Source organism: Cottoperca gobio, chromosome 17 (genome assembly GCF_900634415.1).
Source record: "Cottoperca gobio chromosome 17, fCotGob3.1, whole genome shotgun sequence".
Lineage (NCBI taxonomy): Eukaryota > Metazoa > Chordata > Actinopteri > Perciformes > Bovichtidae > Cottoperca > Cottoperca gobio.
In genome coordinates, this window is record NC_041371.1 from 241,843 (window position 1) to 262,456 (window position 20,614).

The 20,614-nt window shown below is 43.2% G+C and overlaps 1 gene segment (V, D, J or C); it reads left to right on the plus strand.

The window, feature by feature from the left end:
• Window positions 1-4,476: 4,476 nt before the first annotated feature.
• Window positions 4,477-5,424, plus strand: LOC115022491 (T cell receptor alpha variable 12-3-like). The segment is given in 2 exon segments: window positions 4,477-4,617; window positions 4,844-5,424. Coding segments are annotated over 2 exon segments (441 nt in total).
• The last annotated feature ends 15,190 nt before the right edge of the window (window positions 5,425-20,614 follow it).

Below are 20,614 nucleotides of genomic sequence, written 5' to 3' on the forward strand. Positions count from 1 at the left end.
TGCAGAGATGGCTTCATGACAGAACTGTTTGATTCCAGCAGTGAGCATCAGACCAAACACAACTCACAAACCTTATTCATACCGAACATTCAATTACAGCATTTCATCTCTGCAAACATGGAAAAACTCGCTGCCATTCTGCTCTTTTCAACTCTCGTAGGTACGTTTGTCTTTAACAATAGGACCTGAAATATACATGTATCCTAATAACTGCATCATTTGTTTTCACGAAGAAATGTCATTAAATGATGGATAAACTGGTGGATTTGTCCCTTTGGAACAGAACTGCAAATATAACATGTTGTTTTCCTCACTAGGTAACACCTTGGAAGATGATATTACTGCCAGCAGAACTGAAGAGTTTTCATCAGAGGGCCAGACTGTTAATCTGTCCTGTCAATATTCAGTTAAAGCCAATAATCTCCAGTGGTATAGACAAGATCCTGGATCAGCTCCTCAGTTCCTTCTCCTGATCACTGATACAAAACAGCCTTCAGTGGTGGAAGCAAAACCTCCACACCCTCGACTGACTGCTGAACTGAATGAGGAGAGAAATCGAGTCGATCTGCAGATCTCCTCTGCTGCAGTGACAGACTCTTCTGTGTACTACTGTGCTGTGAGGCCCACAGTGACAGGAAACACCAGAACTCTGTACACAAACCTTTGGAGCAAAGACAACACAATACTCCACATCATCCACCAGAGGGAGTCACTCTGTTAAACTATGATACCATTTCAACAATGCATTGAATATATTTAAGTAACATATAAAAAAATATGGAAGCTTGTGTGTTAGAAAAGACAGCATGTAAATATAAAATGAGAGGACCTAGGATTGAACCCTGTGGTACACCACAAGAAATCACAACCTGACAGAACACAGAAACCTATTTTCTAATGAAAAGAAGAAAAGCATTAAACATCTGAGCCTGTAATACCAACATGTTTATGGAGATACTTGATTCAAATTGTGTGATTGGTCAATAGTGTAGTTAAATATAACGATAAATATAGTGACACAATTTGACTATATGTAATAATGCCTCATCATAACTGAATGTAACAGCCAGTCCTCCTCAAATTCAACTCTGTAGGTCAATTGTTTTTGTGATGAACTCTCAAACATGTTCATAACTGCCTAAATGTTAAACTATTTTTGACAATGTCATCATTAAGTATGAATAAATTATTTATTATCCCAAAAATGAACGTAGCATTAATGGACTAGGAAACAACATAATTCTATTTTGCAAGCCTGTGTTTCAGAATGACAATAAATTATCCTTGAATGATAACTGAGTGTAACATCAAATACTTTCACATCTTATAGACCTAAGATTAAACTTTGATGGTGAATTATCTTTGTGAAGCACTCCCTTTGTCACGGGGTGGTACAGGGAAGAACCAAAATGCAGCACGCCAGACGAGAGGTTTAACAAAGTAGAGCTTTATTCATAAAAAGCTTAAAATACAACAAAACAAGGTACAAAGTAAACTGAACGGAAGAAACCAGGGAAGACGCGAGGAAGACACGAGAAAGCATACCAGGTAACATCAATGAACAAGGGTGAAGTAACGACAAGGAACAATGAGACATGCAGTGATATATATATACACACAGACACAACACGAGGAAATGAGACACAGCTGGGTAGAAAGGCAAAGACACAAAGGCAGGGTAAATGGACACAGGAGGATCAAATCAACAACACACAGACAGTAAGTACATCTAGACATGACACAAGGGGAGTCCATCCATCGTCTACCGCTTATCCGGGGTCGGGTCGCGGGGGCAGCAGCTCCAGTAAGGAACCCCAATCTTCCCTTCTCCGGGCCACATCCTCCAGCTCCGACTGGGGAATCCCGAGGCGTTCCCAGGCCAGTGAGGAGATATAATCTCTCCACCGAGTCCTGGGTCTTCCCCGGGGTCTCCTCCCAGCTGGACGTTCCTGGAACACCTCCCTAGGGAGGCGCCCAGGTGGCATCCTTACTAGATGCCCGAACCACCTCAACTGGCTCCTTTCAACGTAAAGCAGCGGCTCTACTCCGTTTCTCTCCTGATGGCTGAGCTTCTCACCCTATCTCTAAGGGAGACGCCAGCCACCCATCTGAGAAAACCCATTTCGGCTGCTTGTACCCGTGATCTCGTTCTTTTGGTGAAGACCCAGCCTTCATGACCATAGGTGAGGGTAGGAACGAAGATCGACCGGTAGATTGAGAGCTTTGCCTTCTGGCTCAGCTCTGTTTTCGTCACAACGGTGCGGTAAAGCGACTGCAGTACCGCCCCCGCTGCTCCGATTCTCCGGCCAATCTCTCGCTCCATCGTCCCATCACTCGCGAACAAGATTCCGAGGTACTTGAACTCCTTCACTTGGGGTAATGGCTCATTCCTTACCCGGAGTAGGCAATCCACCGGTTTCCTGCTGAGAGCCATGGCCTCAGATTTTGAGGTGCTGATCCTCATCCCAACCGCTTCACACTCGGCTGCGAACCGATCTAGTGACTGCTGAAGGTCACAGACCGATGATGCCATCAGGACCACATCATCTGCAAAGAGCAGCGATGAGATCCTCAGGTCACCGAACTGCAACCCCTCTCCTCCACGACTACGCCTCGATATCCTGTCCATGAAAATTACAAACAGGGCTGGTGATAAAGCGCAGCCCTGGCGGAGGCCAACATTCACTGGGAACGAGTCCGACTTACTGCCGAGTATGGGGCATAGGCACAACCAACAGTAAGAGTTTTCCCTCCCATAACCCGAAGGCGTAGGGAGGCGACCCTCTCGTCCACAGGGGTGAACTCCAACGTAGCGGCGCTCAGCCGGGGACTTGTGAGTATCCCCACACCCACCCGACGCCTCACACCTTGGGCAACACTGGAAACTAATAGAGTCCAACCCCTCTCCAGGAGTACGGTTCCAGAGCCAAGACTGTGCGTGGAGGTAAGCCCCAGCAGATCCAACTGGTAGCGCTCCACCTCTCGCACTAGTTCCGGCTCCTTCCCCCACAGAGAGGTGACGTTCCACGTCCCCAGAGCCAGCCTCTGCTGCCAGGGTCTGGTCCGTCGAGGTCCCTGACCATCACTGCCACCCGTGTGACAGCGCACCCGACCCCAGCGGTTTTTCCCATGAGTGGTGGGCCCACAGGATGGATGGATGGGAGGCACCACGTAGCTTCTTCGGCCTGTGCCCGACCGGGCTCCGTGGCAAACCCGGCCACCAGGCGGTCACTGTCGGGCCTTCCCTCTGGGCCTGGCTCCAGATGGGGGCCCCGGGCTTCCTCCGGGCAGGGTCTCTCCTTTCCTTTCCCTTTTTTTCATGAAGTCATTTTGAGAGGGGAGTGAACTTTACAAAATAAAACAGGAAACACAAGGCCAGAATGGTGACACCCTTACAAATGCATAGCTGCCTAAATAAGAAACAATTTTAATGATGCGAACTAAATATTTAATATCAGAACAATATGGTACTGTTATATTTAACTCTTCTAATGACAGATCAAACACTTTGAATCAATTAGTGATAAAAGAATCACCAAAGAAAACCTTCTGACCTCCAGCTGGTACACAATGCTGCTACCAGTCTGTTAACCAGGAGGAAGTGTAACTGAGAGAAGTGAAAATACAGATCTAAGAGGAGACGGAGAGATTCAGGGAGGAGCTCAGATGTTACTGAACTATAGAAGAGAGAGGAACTTCTATATTCAACAGAGTTCAACACACAAACCATCAACATTACCTTCATTCAACATGCTGTCACTGCATCATTGTGTGTCTTCTCTCATATTTCTACTTCTTCTAAAAGGTTTGTTGGATTCTGCATTATGGAAAGTTTCATTCCAATGTTTTCTGAATGTGTTGAGTAAATGAGTTTTGTAAAATGGTGTAACAGAGTTATTTCTTCCTTTAGGTGTCAGCTGTGAAGAACTGACTGCTGACAAGAAAGAAGAGTACAGTTTAGAAGGCAGCTCTGTTACTCTCTCCTACAAATACTCCAAACTGTCATCTAGTGATTATTTCTTCTGGTATCGACAATATCCAGGAAAACCACCAGAGTTCATCATCTCTTATTTAGGAAGTGGAGTAAAACTAAATGATCAAATTTCTGGACTGTCTGTTGAAGTGAGTGAAGATAAAACCAGAATCCTGATGCAGATCTCCTCTGCTGCAGTGACACACTCTGCTGTGTACTACTGTGCTGTGAGGCCCACAGTGACAGGAAACACCAGAACTCTGTACACAAACCTTTGAAGCAAAGACACACATCACAATACTCCACAAATTCCACCAGAGGGAGTCACTCTGTTAAACTTTAAGACGATCACGGTTAATGCTCAAACAACTCAATCACCATCAAAGTGAGCAAAAGGTGATTCTCTGGCCCCGCCCACTGATGTCTGTCAACCAATGAGATGAGTTCTGTCTGCAGAGCAGAAATGTTTGAGGAACGAGAAGCACAATCAGCTTGATGTTGAGGAGAAGGCCTGTGCAGCAGAAAGGCACTTTACTGTTTCTTTCTACTGCAGTGGAATAACTTTGCTCATCTGTGGCTGTTTGGCTTTAACAACTCCAAAGACATGTTGCTTTACCTCTTTTTACTTTTCTCTCACTTTATAGGTGAGTGTTAGAACAGAGATAAAGTCTCATTTAACCGGCTGTATTAACCAGATAGTTCGTAACTAGAGGTTTATCTATGTAAGACAACAATTTATATGATAGAAAAAGACATTTGGTCATGTTTTATTTCACAATGAGATGAAAGAAAAAGTGAAGACCCTTGTTGAGTCTCTTGATGTTAGAATCTCCTGCAGACTGACTGACATGAATTATTCTCATTTTGCAGCCCTGGGCTCCATGGACAGCATAAAGCCAGAGAGTAGTGAAGAACTTGTTGCAGAGGGCAGAAACATCAACCTGACCTGTAGATATGATGGTACTATCTACAGTATCCAGTGGTACCGACAATACCAGAGATCCAGACCAGAGTTCCTGCTCTACATCACAGAGGGAGGATTGATTCATTCAACTGTTTCTGATTTCTCAGCTCACATTGACAAGACACAGAAACGTGTTGATCTGGAGATCATCTCAGCTAAAGACTCTGCTGTGTACTACTGTGCTCTGCAGCCCACAGTGACAGGAAACACCAGAACTCTGTACAAAACCTTTGGAGCAAAGACAACACAACACAACATGGCAGATCTGAACTTCTTCCCTCCACTAGAGGGCCACATTATCAAGTAGGCGGTGCACTACTTCTGCACTGTGTTCAACCATCCAGTGAATAATAAGTGCTGCTGTGAAGAGCACAATTCTCAGACTGAATGTTGAACATCAGATAGTTTCTCCTGTTGATTTAAACTTTGTTGTACAGATGGAACATTGGCTGTGGATTATTCTTGCTGCTCTTTTCTTTGGTAACATACAAACAACATGTTTTTATTCTTTTCTAAAGATTTATATAAACTGGAGTTCAGAGCAGAAATGTCTGAACAGTTGAGCTTTTTCTGTGCACACAGTCACTCTGTACAGTTGATATTTCCCACTGTCTTCTCCTCTCAGCCTCATGAACAATGTTAGTCTAATGGATTCATTGTCTTTTTCCAGGACTAATAGCTGGAGTCAGAATCTCTCCGGTAGAAGATGAAGTCACTGAAAGAGAAGGAGAATCTGTCACACTCACATGTGAATATGAGACGGATTCAAAGCAAGTTTACCTTTATTGGTACAGACATCATTCTGACCTTCAGGCACCTCAGTTTATACTCTGGAAAGGAGCAAGAGATAACCCAAATGAATATGTTCCTGATCATCGATATGAATCCACAACCACAGAGAAGACAACTAAAGTGACCATATGGAGACTAACCCTGGCAGACACAGGTCTCTACTACTGTGCTCTAGCAACACAGTGATACAAAGTGTAGAAGAGGCTGTACAAAAAGCTCAACACAGATATGTGACCGCTCTTCAAAGAGGAGGGAAGTGGGATTCAAACCACAGCTTCATATCAGATGGAGTCACTGTGCTTACAGCTACTAATGAAACACTGTGGGAGGATTCACATGAGCAGCACATCCACAACAATGACAAACCAACTGTAGGAGGGTTCAAACACAAGACACCATGACAAGAAATAAATAGACACTGACACTTATTAAATCCTCTTTGCACCCTGTGGCTTTATACTAGATGTAGCTCAGAGTTACTCAACGCTGCAGATATGACCCCAATGTTCATCTCAGTGTTGCTGGCTACTATGAGCCTTAGTATGAACACAACTCTGTCTCTTTGATATGAATCCAACATGGACGTGATTCTTTAAATGCACCCTGATACTGTTTGTTGCCGTTTTGCAGAATGCAGAGCACAAAAAGACAACGTGCTGCAACCAAAAGGAGAAGAGACTGCTACTGAAGGGCAGGCAGTAACACTCACCTGTCATTGTAACAGCACTTCATCAAATGATTATCTCTTCTGGTACAAACAGGATGAAAACAACAGCCCCAAATTCATCCTGAGCCGCTTGAAATTTGGCACGGTGTCATGATCTTGATTTTCTGTTTCCTGTTTTATTTTGAAATGTTCACTGGCCCCTTGTGTCATGTCTTGTTTTACTTCCTGTCCTTGTGTGTTTCCCTCCCCCTATAATTGTTGATTTGATCCTCCTGTGTCCATTCACCCTGCCGTTGCGTCTTTGCCTTTCTCCAAGACCACTTCTTAAAAAACCCACCTTAGACCCGGATGTCCTCACCAACTAGAGGCCCATTTCCAACCTGCCATTTTTATTCAAGGTATTGGAAAAAGTATTTGCAGCCCAGCTACAGGACCATCTCAAAGCCAATTGCCTCTTTGAAAAATTCCAGTCCGGTTTCCGTTCCGCCCACAGCACCGAAACAGCTCTGGTCAGGGTCACAAAGGACCTGCTGATGGTGGCTGACGCTGGCTCCCCATCTTCCTGTATCTGACTGCTGCATTCGACACGGTCGACCATCAGATCCTCCTTCAGCACCTCCACTACACCATCGTACTCTCTGACTCCACCCTGAGCTGGTTCCAGTCCTACCTTTCTGGAAGAACAGAGTACGTATCCTTGGGAGTTACAAGTTCCCAGATACACCCAGTGACCTGTGGTGTCCCTCAAGGGTCGGTTCTCGACCCCACTCTGTTCACCCTCTACACTCTGCCCCTTGGCCGTGTCATCAGCCAGCATGGAATACCATTCCATTGCTACGCTGATGACACACAGCTATATATAAAAACCGACCCTATGCCACATGCAACCTCACTGTCGACATCTTCATCATCACCTTCATCAACATCATTAAACACCTGCCTTGAGGAAATAAAAGCTTGGATGAAAGAAAACTTCCTTCAATTGAATAGCTCCAAAACAGAGGCTATTTTAGTTGGCATACCACACCAGGTCCAGTCTACCACATAACCCATATCACTTTTTCTGGTCAAAACATCCCCCTATCACCATCAGTTACCAACCTAGGTGTAAGATTTGACCCTCATCTGACCTTTGACACCCACATCAAACATCTGTGCAAGACCTCCTTCTACCACCTCAGGAACATTGCAGAGCTCCGTCCCACACTCTCCCTGTCAGATGCTGAACAACTCGTCTTTGTCTCCTCAAGTTTGTACTACTGCAATGCTCTCTTCATCGGGACTCCAAGCGGGAGCCTTCAAAATCTCCAAAACAGCGCCACTAGGATCCTGATGAGGGTGTGAAAATATAATCACATCACACCCATTCTCCACTCCCTCCACTGGCTTCCTGTCTCATTCAGGATCGAATACAAAATCTCCCTCCTCACCCATCAGTGCATACATGGAAATGCTCCTCCGTACCTCAAGGAACTCCTCCCCCAACAAACCTCCACACACAACCTCCGCTCCTCTAAAAAAAAAAAACTTTGCTCCACCCCTCCAGGACCAAGCTCCGCACCATGGGGGATCGGGCCTCCTGTTCAGCCGCTCCTCCTCACCGCTCCTGTGGAATTCCCTCCCAGAACACCTGAGGGCTCCACCGACTCCTTCAAGAAGGGCCTAAAAACCTTTCTTTTTAAAATAACCTTTACTTAAAACCTTGTGTTGTTGTTTTTGTTGTTGGGTCCTCACCTTTTCTCCACCGTGACACACAGGGAAAACAGAGGACGAGGAGCACATCGGCTGTGTGCGATGAGAAACTCGGCACAACAATCAACCGTCTAAAGCCTTCGCCTCTAATACTTGGGGTAGAGGAATCAACTTCAGACCCAATCTCCAAGCTAGTCCCCAATCCATAAAGCTCGCCTCCGCTCCGGAATCCACTAACGCAGGATGGCAGAGAGCTCCACATGGAGATACTAGCTGAGCGGGTGTGAGAGGGACTGCTAGCAGAGATTGTTCGGCTCACCAGTACCCTCTTCCTTACTGGTGAGCCCTGCCTTTTACCGGACATCTAGAGATGAAATGACCCAACTCTGAACAGTAAATGCATCTGCCTTCACGTAACCGCCGCTGTCGCTCCTCAGGAGACAGCCTGGTCTTGCCAAGCTACATCGACTCCTCTAATCCAGCTGTCGGCGTAGGAGAAACCAGTAATGGAGATTGTTGGCGGACAGAGTGCCCCGAGGAGGAATGGAGTGATCTTGACTCGGCCCACTGCCCGAACGAAGAACCCTTGTTCCCAGTCTTCTCCCATTCTGTCTCTCGGATACGGTTGTCGATGCGAATGGACATGGCGATAAGAGGATCAAAACCTGACGGAAGCTCGAGTGGAGCCAATAGGTCCTTAATGGGGTCAGCGAGTCCATGTAAAAAGGCATCAAAAAGAGACTTGGCGTTCCAACCACTATCAGCAGCCAAGATCCGGAATTCCAGCGCATAGTCAGAAACAGGCCGTTTCCCCTGACGATCTGGTAGCCTCACGACCTGGAGCTGTGTGATCAAAAATCCCCCCATGAGTATTTGTAAAGGTCTCCAGGGAGTAGCAGATAGAAGAATCCCTGGCCCATTCAGCCGTAGCCCATGCCTCCACTCTGCCCGATAGATAGGATATTACATAGGCTACTTTAGCACGCTCCGTGGGAAAGGAGGCTGCCTGTAATTCAAAATGTAATCCACACTGGGTCAGAAAAGCCCTACAGTTCTCCAAGTCCCCAGAAAAACGCGCAGGCCTGGAGAGGTTTAGAGCCGGGTGTGAAGACATCTGGACGACGTCGACAGGAGGAACATCCTCTTGAACTGGTACCACCGCAGGGAACAGGAACAGGAAGCACAAAGGGGAACAAAACACACAGACTATATACACCAGGAAGTGGGCGGGGTAACAAGACACAGGTGGGGACACTAACGAACAGATTGAGGCAGGAAGTAGACACAACTGAAACGAGAGAGAACAGGTAAACGACAAAATAAAACAGGAAGTACAAACAACAATAAACATTTAACAGACAGCAGGAACCCTTACAATCACAGACTCAGGTGTTGCTTGTTTTGTTCTTTTCTTTATAAAATAAGTTTCTCTGTTCTCTGGTTCAATCCTAGGTCCTCTCATTATGTCTTTGGATCAAATATTTTTTTAATACAACATCAATGTCCATACCTTTCAACAGTTAGGTGACAAAGGAATCCACATAAAGAAAACCTTCTGACCTCCAGCTGGTACACAATGCTGCTACCAGTCTGTTAACCAGGAGGAAGTGTAACTGAGAGAAGTGAAAATACAGATCTAAGAGGAGACGGAGAGATTCAGGGAGGAGCTCAGATGTTACTGAACTATAGAAGAGAGAGGAACTTCTATATTCAACAGAGTTCAACACACAAACCATCAACATTACCTTCATTCAACATGCTGTCACTGCATCATTGTGTGTCTTCTCTCATGTTTCTACTTCTTCTTAAAGGTTTGTTGGATTCTGCATTAAGAAAAGTTTCATTCCAATGTTTTCTGAATGTTTTGAGTAAATGAGTTTTGTAAAATGGTGTAACAGAGTTATTTCTTCCTTTAGGTGTCAGCTGTGAAGAACTGACTGCTGACAAGAAAGAAGAGTACAGTTTAGAAGGCAGCTCTGTTACTCTCTCCTACAAATACTCCAAACTGTCATCTAGTGATTATTTCTTCTGGTATCGACAATATCCAGGAAAACCACCAGAGTTCATCTTGTTTATCTCAGGACTTAACTTTACCAAAAAAGCAAAGTCTCTAAAATGGGACACCAGGTTCTTTACTGAACTGTCTGAAGAAAAGCGTCGTGTGGATCTGCAGATCTCCTCTGCTGCAGTGACAGACTCTGCTGTGTACTACTGTGCTCTGCAGCCCACAGTGACAGGAAACACCAGAACTCTGCACAAGCCATTGGAGCAAAGACAATACAATACTCCATAACATCCACCAGAGGGAGTCACTCTGTTAAACTGCAATAATATGTGATGACACAGTAGATTATCTTCACTCATGAGACACAGTTGTGAACTTCAGAAACACCAGAACTCTGTACACAAACCTGGCAGCTCCTTCCTGACATTAACACTCTGCAGATCCTCCTGTTATTGAACAACATCAACTCGACAGCTCGAACAGTAGAAATCCTGTATTCTATCAAATCACTGTCCAGAACGTTATACTGGTACTTACTGATATATATAGATATATATATATATATATATATATATATATATATATATATATATATAATAGATATATATATATATTATATTATATATTATATATATATATCTATATAAATATATATGTATATATATATATATATAATATATATATATATATATATTATATATATACATATATAGGTATATATATATATATATATATATATATATATATAGATAGATAATGATATATCTATTTCATCCTATTTTTAACAGAACACCATGCTCAGGTAGCTCTGTGTGATGTCATCTCTGCTGCAGGTGAAGAGTCGAGCGGCGTGGGGGCGGAGCTCCACATCCGTCTCCCTGCTCACATACCTGAGCTCCCTCAGAGCCGCCTCCAGCTGGACACACACACACACACACACACACACACACACACACACACACACACACACACACACATTTAGAGTCGCTCTGATGTCCTTTTCACAATTTAACCCTTTAAATACTCTCATTATGTATTATTACTGTCTGTATACTGAATGCTGGGGGTAATATTCTTATTTATACTGGGAAATATCAATAATCACCAACTGCATTTTGATGCATTTGCATAGTTTGTCAGGAAACCATGGAAACAGCAGCTGTGTGTCCCAAACATGAGAAACTGTCTCAATCTGATGAAAACAGTAAAAAGTTAAATTGTGATCAGATGTGAAGATCAGAGAAAGATTTTACATTCTGCTGTAATGTGTTTAACCTCTTACCGTGTGGACCCCAGCAGGAGTTTTATTTTGCAGTGTGTTGTGTACAGTCCACCATGCTGGATGTGGTACCCATGCCACATCTTATTAGAAAGTTTAATAGCAATTAAACTCAAAAATCAAAATCATAACTTTGAGCCAACTCACCTATGAATCTTCATAATAATCCTGTAATCAATAATAATCCAACAAAAACACTCCTGTGTCATTGCCAAAGGTCCAAACGATCGTTTCTGGTAAAAAGATATTGATCACCAACATCGTCACATCCATAAAAGCCCATGAACAGCTGTTGCAATCTTTGAAATCAGCTGATGATGTGTCAACTTTTGTGATCATACACAATAAAAACGGGACATCGAGCATTCAGCGCTGTTTAGATGTTTCAAAGACGGATGCCGAACTCTGACCTTTCGATTGACAGCTCATTTGAGCCAATGAGTGTCAACTTGATAAGGAAGTGCCAGCCCTCTTCTTTTGTTTACAGACTGAGCCAATAGCAACCGAGTCTCCCGATGACTGAAGTATCATGTAGCCAATGAAACGCTGAAGAGATAGACATACGTTATCAATGGGTTTATTTTACAAATTTTATTTATTCTTTCATAATTGTAGTTATTATAATCAAAATACAAAAAAAACACCAAAATATTACAAGAATTGTGTTTGTACTTCCCTTACTTTGTGTCATTACTACTGACAGGGAATATTGGGTATATAATAGATATTTATAATAGTTATTTATGACCTTTTTATCAATAAATATTATAATATCTGCAAACGCACAGCTTGTGAACGCCTGGTGTTACTCTTAGAAAAACCTGTTTAATAAGTTAAGTTTTTAAGTTTTGTATTTCAGCTCGGGACTACCAGCTATACCCATCTTCAGGCATGTTTTTCATCAAAAACATTTAGGCGGAGTGTATTTTCTTCAAATTCAGTATAGTCAGGCCACTATTACTCAGTGACAGAAGCACTTGGAATGATTCTGACTGTTTTGCAAGAACAAAATCATGCAGCTGGTGCAAATGGTTGAAGAGTAGCTTTTAATTTATTTTGGATGTCGTTTGTAGGTATCTTCGGGTAAAGTCCCCCCCCTGTAAGAGGTTAACCCTTCTGACCTGATCCTCATGAGACTTGGTTGAAGGTGCAGCTCGGAGAAAGAAGTCGTTACATTTTGGAGCAGATGTGAATCATGGCGGACACACGGTCTACGCTCTGACAGCTCTTCTCGCTGTGTGTCTTTGTCTGTGCAGGGACATGGAGACAGATTCCTTGTGTGTGTTCACATATTCTGTTCTTAATCAAACTACCACACAGTAAATCTTGGGCCAACATAGAAGAACGCTTCACCTGCAGAACGAGGGCAAAGTGTGGCTGACAGGCCACCGTAGACTGCTGTTCACTTAACATCCATGTCTGTCCAAAAGGTCAACACTTCATCATTTTAGACGCTAAAATAATCATAATTAGCGTGTGGATTCTTGAGCTATGAATAAAATACAGTTACATTTAAATGTGTTTTGTGAGGTCACAGTGACGTTGACTTTTAGCGCCTTGAGATTGCTTTTAGCTTTGAAAGGCGCTTTATAAATACAATTTATTATTATTATTATTATTATTATTATTATTATTATTATTATTATTATTATTATTATTATTATTACCTTTGACCACACAAATCTAATTAGTGCATTATTGAGTTCAAGTGGATGTTTGCAGCAGATTTCCGTTCCAGGTGTTCATGAGGTGTGTGTTAATGTGAGTAATGAAGTGTCAGCTGATGTGTGAGTTGTTTATCTGTTCACCTTCATAATAATACATTTAATTTATATAGCGTTTTTCGAGACTCAAAGCCGCTTTACAATAGTAGGGGAAGTGGGGGGAGGGGTTAGGACGAGGGAAGAAAGGGAAAGAGAAAAGGAAAAATAAATAAATAAAATAATAATAATAATAATAATAATAATAATAATAATAATAATAATAATAATAATAATAATAATAATACGGTTAACAGGGGGCTAGCAAATGATACTTGAGAAGAGGTGCGTCTTGAGGCGGGACTGAAATATGGAGAGGGACTGAGTGTCACGGATGTCTTGGGGGAGGGAGTTCCAGAGCCTGGGGGCTGCCCTGGAGAAGGCTCTGTCTCCAAAGCTGCGCAGCTTGGATTTGGGGGTGGAAAGGAGACCAGCTGAGGTGGATCTGAGGCACCGTGGGGGTTGGTAGGAGGAGATGAGGTCAGTGAGATAGGAGGGGGCTAGGTGGTGGAGGGCTTTGTAAGTGAGGACCAGGAGTTTGTAGTTGATTTGGAGGGAGACAGGTAGCCAGTAGAGTTCTTTGAGGACTGGGGTGATATGGTGCCAAGATTTGGAGTTGGAGTCTGTTGATAGAGCTTGCGGTGATGCCATATAGAAGGGAGTTACAGTAGTCAAGGCGGGAGGAAATTAAGGCGTGAATCAGTCTTTCAGCTGCTGGGCGGGTGTGAGACGGTCTGATTTTTGCAATATTGCGGAGGTGGACAAAGGAAGTTTTGACAATATGGCGGATATGGGGCTCAAGGGAAAGGGTTGAGTCGAAGATCACACCAAGGTTGCGTGCCTGAGGAGAGGGGGAAACAGTGGTTCCGTCAATGGTGAGTGTCAGGTTAGAGGTTTTGCTGAGTGTGGATTTGGAGCCGATGAGGACGAGTTCAGTTTTGCTGCTGTTAAGTTTGAGGAAGTTGTGTTGCATCCAGTTTTTTATTTCTGTGAGACATGATTCGATGTCGGAGAGGGGTGGGTTATGGGGTGATTTGGTGCTGAGGTAGATCTGAGTGTCGTGTGCATTGGCAGTGGAAGTCCAGGTTGACGTGGCGGAGTATCTGACCGAAGGGGGAGGATGTAGATTGTGAAGAGGAGGTGGCCAAGTACTGAACCTTGGGGGACGCCTTGGGTGACTGGCGCTGTGGCAGAGGAGTGGTTGTGATGGGAAATGAAGTGGGATCTGTCGGACAGGTAGGACTGGAGCCACCTGAGTAGAGTACCCTCGATACCGATGTCCTTGAGTCTGGAGAGCAGGATGTTATGGCTCACGGTATCAAAGGCTGCACTCAGGTCAAGAAGGATTAGGATGTTGAGTGAACCGGTATCAGCAGAGGTGAGGAGGTCGTTGAGGACCTTGAGTAATGCCGTTTCTGTGCTGTGGAGGGGGTGAAAACCAGACTGGAGGGGTTCAAAAAGGTGATTGGCATGGAGGTGGGGATGGAGTTGTTTGGCAACAGTGCGTTCTAATGTTTTTGACAGGAAAGGGAGGTTTGAGATTGGGCAGTAGTTGTTGAGAGAGGAGGGATCCAGACCGGGTTTTTTGAGGATTGGGGTGATCGCCGCTGTTTTGAAGGCAGATGGGACGGTTCCATGGGACAGCAAGGAGTTGAAGAGGTGAGTGAGGTAGGGGCAGAGGACAGGGAGGCAGGACTTCAGTAGTGGAGTTGTAAGAGGATCAAGGGAGCAGGTTGTGGGTTTGGAGGAGCTGATCAGTTGGAGGAGCTCAGGAGGGGTAACCAGGTTGAACTGGGAGAGGCGGCAGAGGGGAGGGGGGATTATGAGGTCCAGGGAGATTGAGGAAAGAGGCACAGTGGTGGAAGCTGGGGTAGGTGCTTCTGGGTGGGGTACAGGGGATAGTGAGCTATTAATGTTGTTCATTTTGTCTGTGAAAAACTGGAGGAATGAGTCGCATAAAGCAGGAGTAAATGTAGTGAAGCTGTTGGCACAGGACTGGAGGAGGTTTTTGACTGTGGAGAAAGCAATGGTAAATTGTATGAGTTTGTGGTCTGAGAGGGGAAAGAGGCATGGGTAGAGGTCGAGTACTGGGAGGTTTGTTGAGCAGACAAGGTCGATGATGTGTCCTTTGTCGTGGGTGGGGAAGGTGACATGTTGGGTGATAGAAAAATTGTCCAGTAGAGAATTCAGCTGAGAGTTTGCAGGTGGGGGAGTCCATGTGGATGTTAAGGTCATCGAGCAGTAACAGGCGTGGGGAGATGGATGAGGCTAGTGTGAGGAGTTCAGTAAAATCAGAGAGGAAGGAGGGATGAGTTTTAGAAGGCCGGTAAATGAGAATAACTGTCATTGAGGAGAGGGCTTTGAAGGCAAGGAACTCAAAGGATGGTACTGGGGGAGGGTGAGTTCTGTGATCCGGAAGTTCTGATTGTAGATAACAGCAAGGCCACCTCCACGACTGGGAGAGGCGGGGTTTAGTGATATAGTTAAAACCAGGAGGGGATGTTTGATTGAGGGAGAAGAAATCATTGGGTTGTTGCCAGGTTTCAGTGAGCAGAAGAAAATCCAGGGTTTTGTCAAGGATGAGTTCGTGCAGGATGGGGACTTTATTGTTGATTGACTGCAGGTTGAGGAGGGCAAGGTTGGTTGAGAGGGAGGGTGGTGCGGTGGTGGCAGGCTGGAGAGGTCTGATGTTGTCTAGAATAGATGTTGTTGGTGTGAGACGGCGGAGAGAGGGAAAGTCAGTTTCAGGTTTTCTTTGCTGCCGGGAGTGCAGCAGTCGAGTGGTGTTCCCAGTATATGTTGTGGTAGAGGGTGCGCTCTGATGACGTGTCAGATGTGCGACGGTACGTGGAGCTGACCAGATGGTTCTAATGGATTGTCGGTGCTGGAAGTAAACAAACCTACTGCGAGTGCTACGGTGTATGTAGCGGGGTCGGCGTAGGAGTCCAAGTTGTTGTATAACAGAGATGCAGGATGGAATGGTGTAGTTGTTAAGTTGCAGAAGCTGTGAAGTTGAAAATGTGAGCATAATGAGCGATGTAGCGGCTAGCGTTAGCCACCAGCCACTCGTTGGCTGAGTGAGGGCAGCCAGTAAATCCCAGCCGTGGAGGTAGTCACAGCAGAAAAAGGTTGAACAGTTGGAATGAAAGACAGGTCAACACCTGACTTGGAGCTTGCTGGGGTGCAAAAAATAAATAATAATAAAAAAAGGTAGTAATTCAGACGGAGAAGCGGTGAACAAACAACGCCAGCGTCCTCTCCTCTCAAAGCATGCAGGAGTTCATTAGAGCTCGTCTTCACTGAACACATGAATACTTGCTGCAGTGTGTCGATGTGTTTCACAGAAGAAGTACTGCAGTATCTGGAAGGTGGAGCTCAATATTAAAGAGTGCAGAAGTTATTGGATGCAGATTGTCAGTCATTAAAATAAGAAGCAGCAGGTGGAGCCAGACACACACACAGACTGACAGACAGTTCAACAGTCACTGCTCCTACTGTTGAAGCAGGTCAGTGAACGCACCTTGATCCCTCTGTGTTGATGCATCTGCTCCACCTGGATCCTCCTGCACACCAACACACAGACCAGAGAGCATGCTGGGAAACTACAGCAACACAAAGGTCCTTTAAATCCTTCAAACTGCACATTTCATGACTTTCATTTGTACGTTCTTTCATTTCCCCACTCGACAGACACAAAACATGTCTCCTTATTACTGTAGTAATAATATTGATCTGCAGTAATACATTAATACTCCAGTACAAGTATAAATACTACAGTAATACTTCAGTACAAGTACAAATACTACAGCAATACTTCAGTACAAGTATAAAAACTATAGTAATACTTCAGTAGAGTATAAATACTACAGTAATACTCCAGTACAAGTACAAATACTACAGTAATACTTCAGTACAAGCATAAATACTACAGCAATACTTCAGTACATGTACAACTACTACAGTAATACTTCAGTACAAGTATAAATACTACAGTAATACTTCAGTACACATACAAATACTACAGTAATACTTCAGTACAAGTACAAATACTACAGAAATACTTCAGTACAGTACAAATACTACAGTAATACTTCAGTACACATATAAATACTGCAGTAATACTTCAGTACAAGTATAAATACTACACCAATACTTCAGTACAAGTACAACTACTACAGTAATAATTCAGTACAAGTATAAATGCTACAGTAATACTTCAGTACAAGTATAAATACTACACCAATACTTCAGTACAAGTACAACTACTACAGTAATAATTCAGTACAAGTATAAATACTACAGTAATAATTCAGTACAAGTATAAATACTACAGTAATACTTCAGTACAAGTATAAATACTACAGTAATACTTCAGTACACGTACAAATACTACAGTAATACTTCAGTACAAGTATAAATACTACAGTAATACTTCAGTACACGTATAAATACTACAGCAATACCTCAGTACAAGTACAACTACTACAATAATAATTCAGTACAAGTATAAATACTACAGTAATACTTCAGTACACGTACAGATACTACAGTAATACTTCAGTACACGTACAAATACTACAGTAATACTCCAGTACAAGTACAAATACTACAGTAATACTTCAGTACAAGTATAAATACTACAGCAATACTTCAGTACCAATACAAATACTACAGTAATACTTCAGTACACGTATAAATACTACAGTAATACCTCAGTACAGTATAAATACTACAGTAATACTTAAGTACAAGTATAAATACTACAGTATTACTTCAGTACTATCGGCTGCTCAGTGTTATTTTGAGCTGCTGTTAGATATAGATTTTGCACAGGAGTAAAAGTACACAGTTAATATACTTCTCAGCACTCGATGATATAAAGCTGTAGAATACAAGACAAAATATAAAGTACCAATCAGAGTACACAACAATATACCAAAGTACTACAACTCAGATACAAACGCAGGATCAGATTCTGTAGTCGAGTTTCACATCGAAGCTTTAATGTGAGGAATGAAGTTTCATGATATCAGTTACATAATGTTTATATTTAAACATGAACACTTGTAATATAAAGTTGTGTTGATGTGAGTCATGAAGTGGGGAAGCTTCATGCTGATATCTGTTAGTTACATGTTTGACCCTGTTCACCTGTAGTGTGTACAACATGTATGACTCTGTTCACCTGTAGTGTGTACAACATGTATGACCCTGTTCACCTGTAGTGTGTACAACATGTATGACCCTGTTCACCTGTAGTGTGTACAACATGTATGACTCTGTTCACCTGTAGTGTGTACAACATGTATGACTCTGTTCACCTGTAGTGTGTACAACATGTATGACTCTGTTCACCTGTAGTGTGTACAACATGTATGACTCTGTTCACCTGTAGTGTGTACAACATGTATGACCCTGTTCACCTGTAGTGTGTACAACATGTATGACTCTGTTCACCTGTAGTGTGTACAACATGTATGACTCTGTTCACCTGTAGTGTGTACAACATGTATGACTCTGTTCACCTGTAGTGTTTACAACATGTTTGACCCTGTTCACCTGTAGTGTGTACAACATGTATGACCCTGTTCACCTGTAGTGTGTACAACATGTATGACTCTGTTCACCTGTAGTGTGTACAACATGTATGACTCTGTTCACCTGTAGTGTGTACAACATGTATGACTCTGTTCACCTGTAGTGTGTACAACATGTATGACTCTGTTCACCTGTAGTGTGTACAACATGTATGACTCTGTTCACCTGTAGTGTGTACAACATGTATGACTCTGTTCACCTGTAGTGTGTACAACATGTATGACTCTGTTCACCTGTAGTGTGTACAACATGTATGACCCTGTTCACCTGTAGTGTGTACAACATGTATGACTCTGTTCACCTGTAGTGTGTACAACATGTATGACTCTGTTCACCTGTAGTGTGTACAACATGTATGACTCTGTTCACCTGTAGTGTGTACAACATGTATGACTCTGTTCACCTGTAGTGTGTACAACATGTATGACTCTGTTCACCTGTAGTGTGTACAACATGTATGACCCTGTTCACCTGTAGTGTGTACAACATGTATGACCCTGTTCACCTGTAGTGTGTACAACATGTATGACCCTGTTCACCTGTAGTGTTTACAACATGTATGACTCTGTTCACCTGTAGTGTGTACAACATGTATGAATGTTACAATACATATCTTTAAAGGAGCTTTTCTCTAAAGGAGCTTTTTCTCACACTCTTCAGCAGAAGTCTCCACTTCAGCAGCACTTACATACACCAAACTCTCCACTTTCATTCCTCTCTGTATTCTGAAGCTTTGTGCAGAGGGCTTTGTTCACATGTCACTCACAGCTCATGTTATACACGCTACACTAACTACATGCAGGAGATGCACAGAGTTCTGTGTGTTGACAGGATTTAGTGATTTATGGAGTGATACAAAGACAGATCCAGAATCTGTACAAACCTTTGACATGTGAACAACATGAAACACTTTGAACCTGCTTCATCCAGACTTCACTTTACATCTGGACATGGAGCACATCAGCATACATTTAATTAGTTAATGCTTAATTTACATATTTAAACATCACATTTCAGAACACTTGTAATAGAAACAGTAATGGTCCTAAAGTAAGCGGTGAAGTTTCTGCTGATATCTGTGTCAATGTTTGAATGTCTCCTCAACAGAACGTTAATGCTTCAGGAGTCTTGTACCTGTGATGGGAAAATCCAGAAACTAAGTGATTAACACAGCAAAAGACAGGAGGTGAAACTGAGTGCTAAACACAGCAGGGGACAGGAGACAAACTGCTGATCAATCAAAGCAGGTGATTGATCAGCACATCTGTTATTTACTGTGAACAAGTAATAAACCAAGGACGACCTGATCTGAATAGGTTCGGTCCTTTTGATCTCTGCTATCGGAATCAGTAAACCCCCATCTTGGGTGAACAAAGGAAGACTGACCTGGAAGCTCTTCATGACTTCCTGTCCTTTGAATGAAGTATAAATACTGGGGCGAGGAGAGTTGCTTCTGGGAGCAACACATGGCAGCCTTACAACCTGTATGTGTGTGAGTTGATCATCCTTTGTATGTATAAACTCAGCTCCTTCTTGCAAGAATATAGGTTAAAACTCTTATTTGATTTAGATCCTGACTTTGTGGTGTTATTAAGAATATCAACAACCTGTAACATGAGCAGCAGGATATCTCGGCCCTCCTGCGTTATGTTCTTTCAAAGCATTAAAAAGTCACTATTTTCTTAACATAAGCTTCTAATGAGCTCATGCACGGTTTTATTCCAGCAAACAAATAAAAACAAAGATCACTTATCACGTGTGGATCTGAGAGGAACAGTTCCTGAGAACGCCACATGGCGGTACTGTCGTCCCGTCCAACAGCACACTGCTCATATATTTATACATGTTTATGGTATTGTGCCTTTTCTGTTTCCACCACACGTT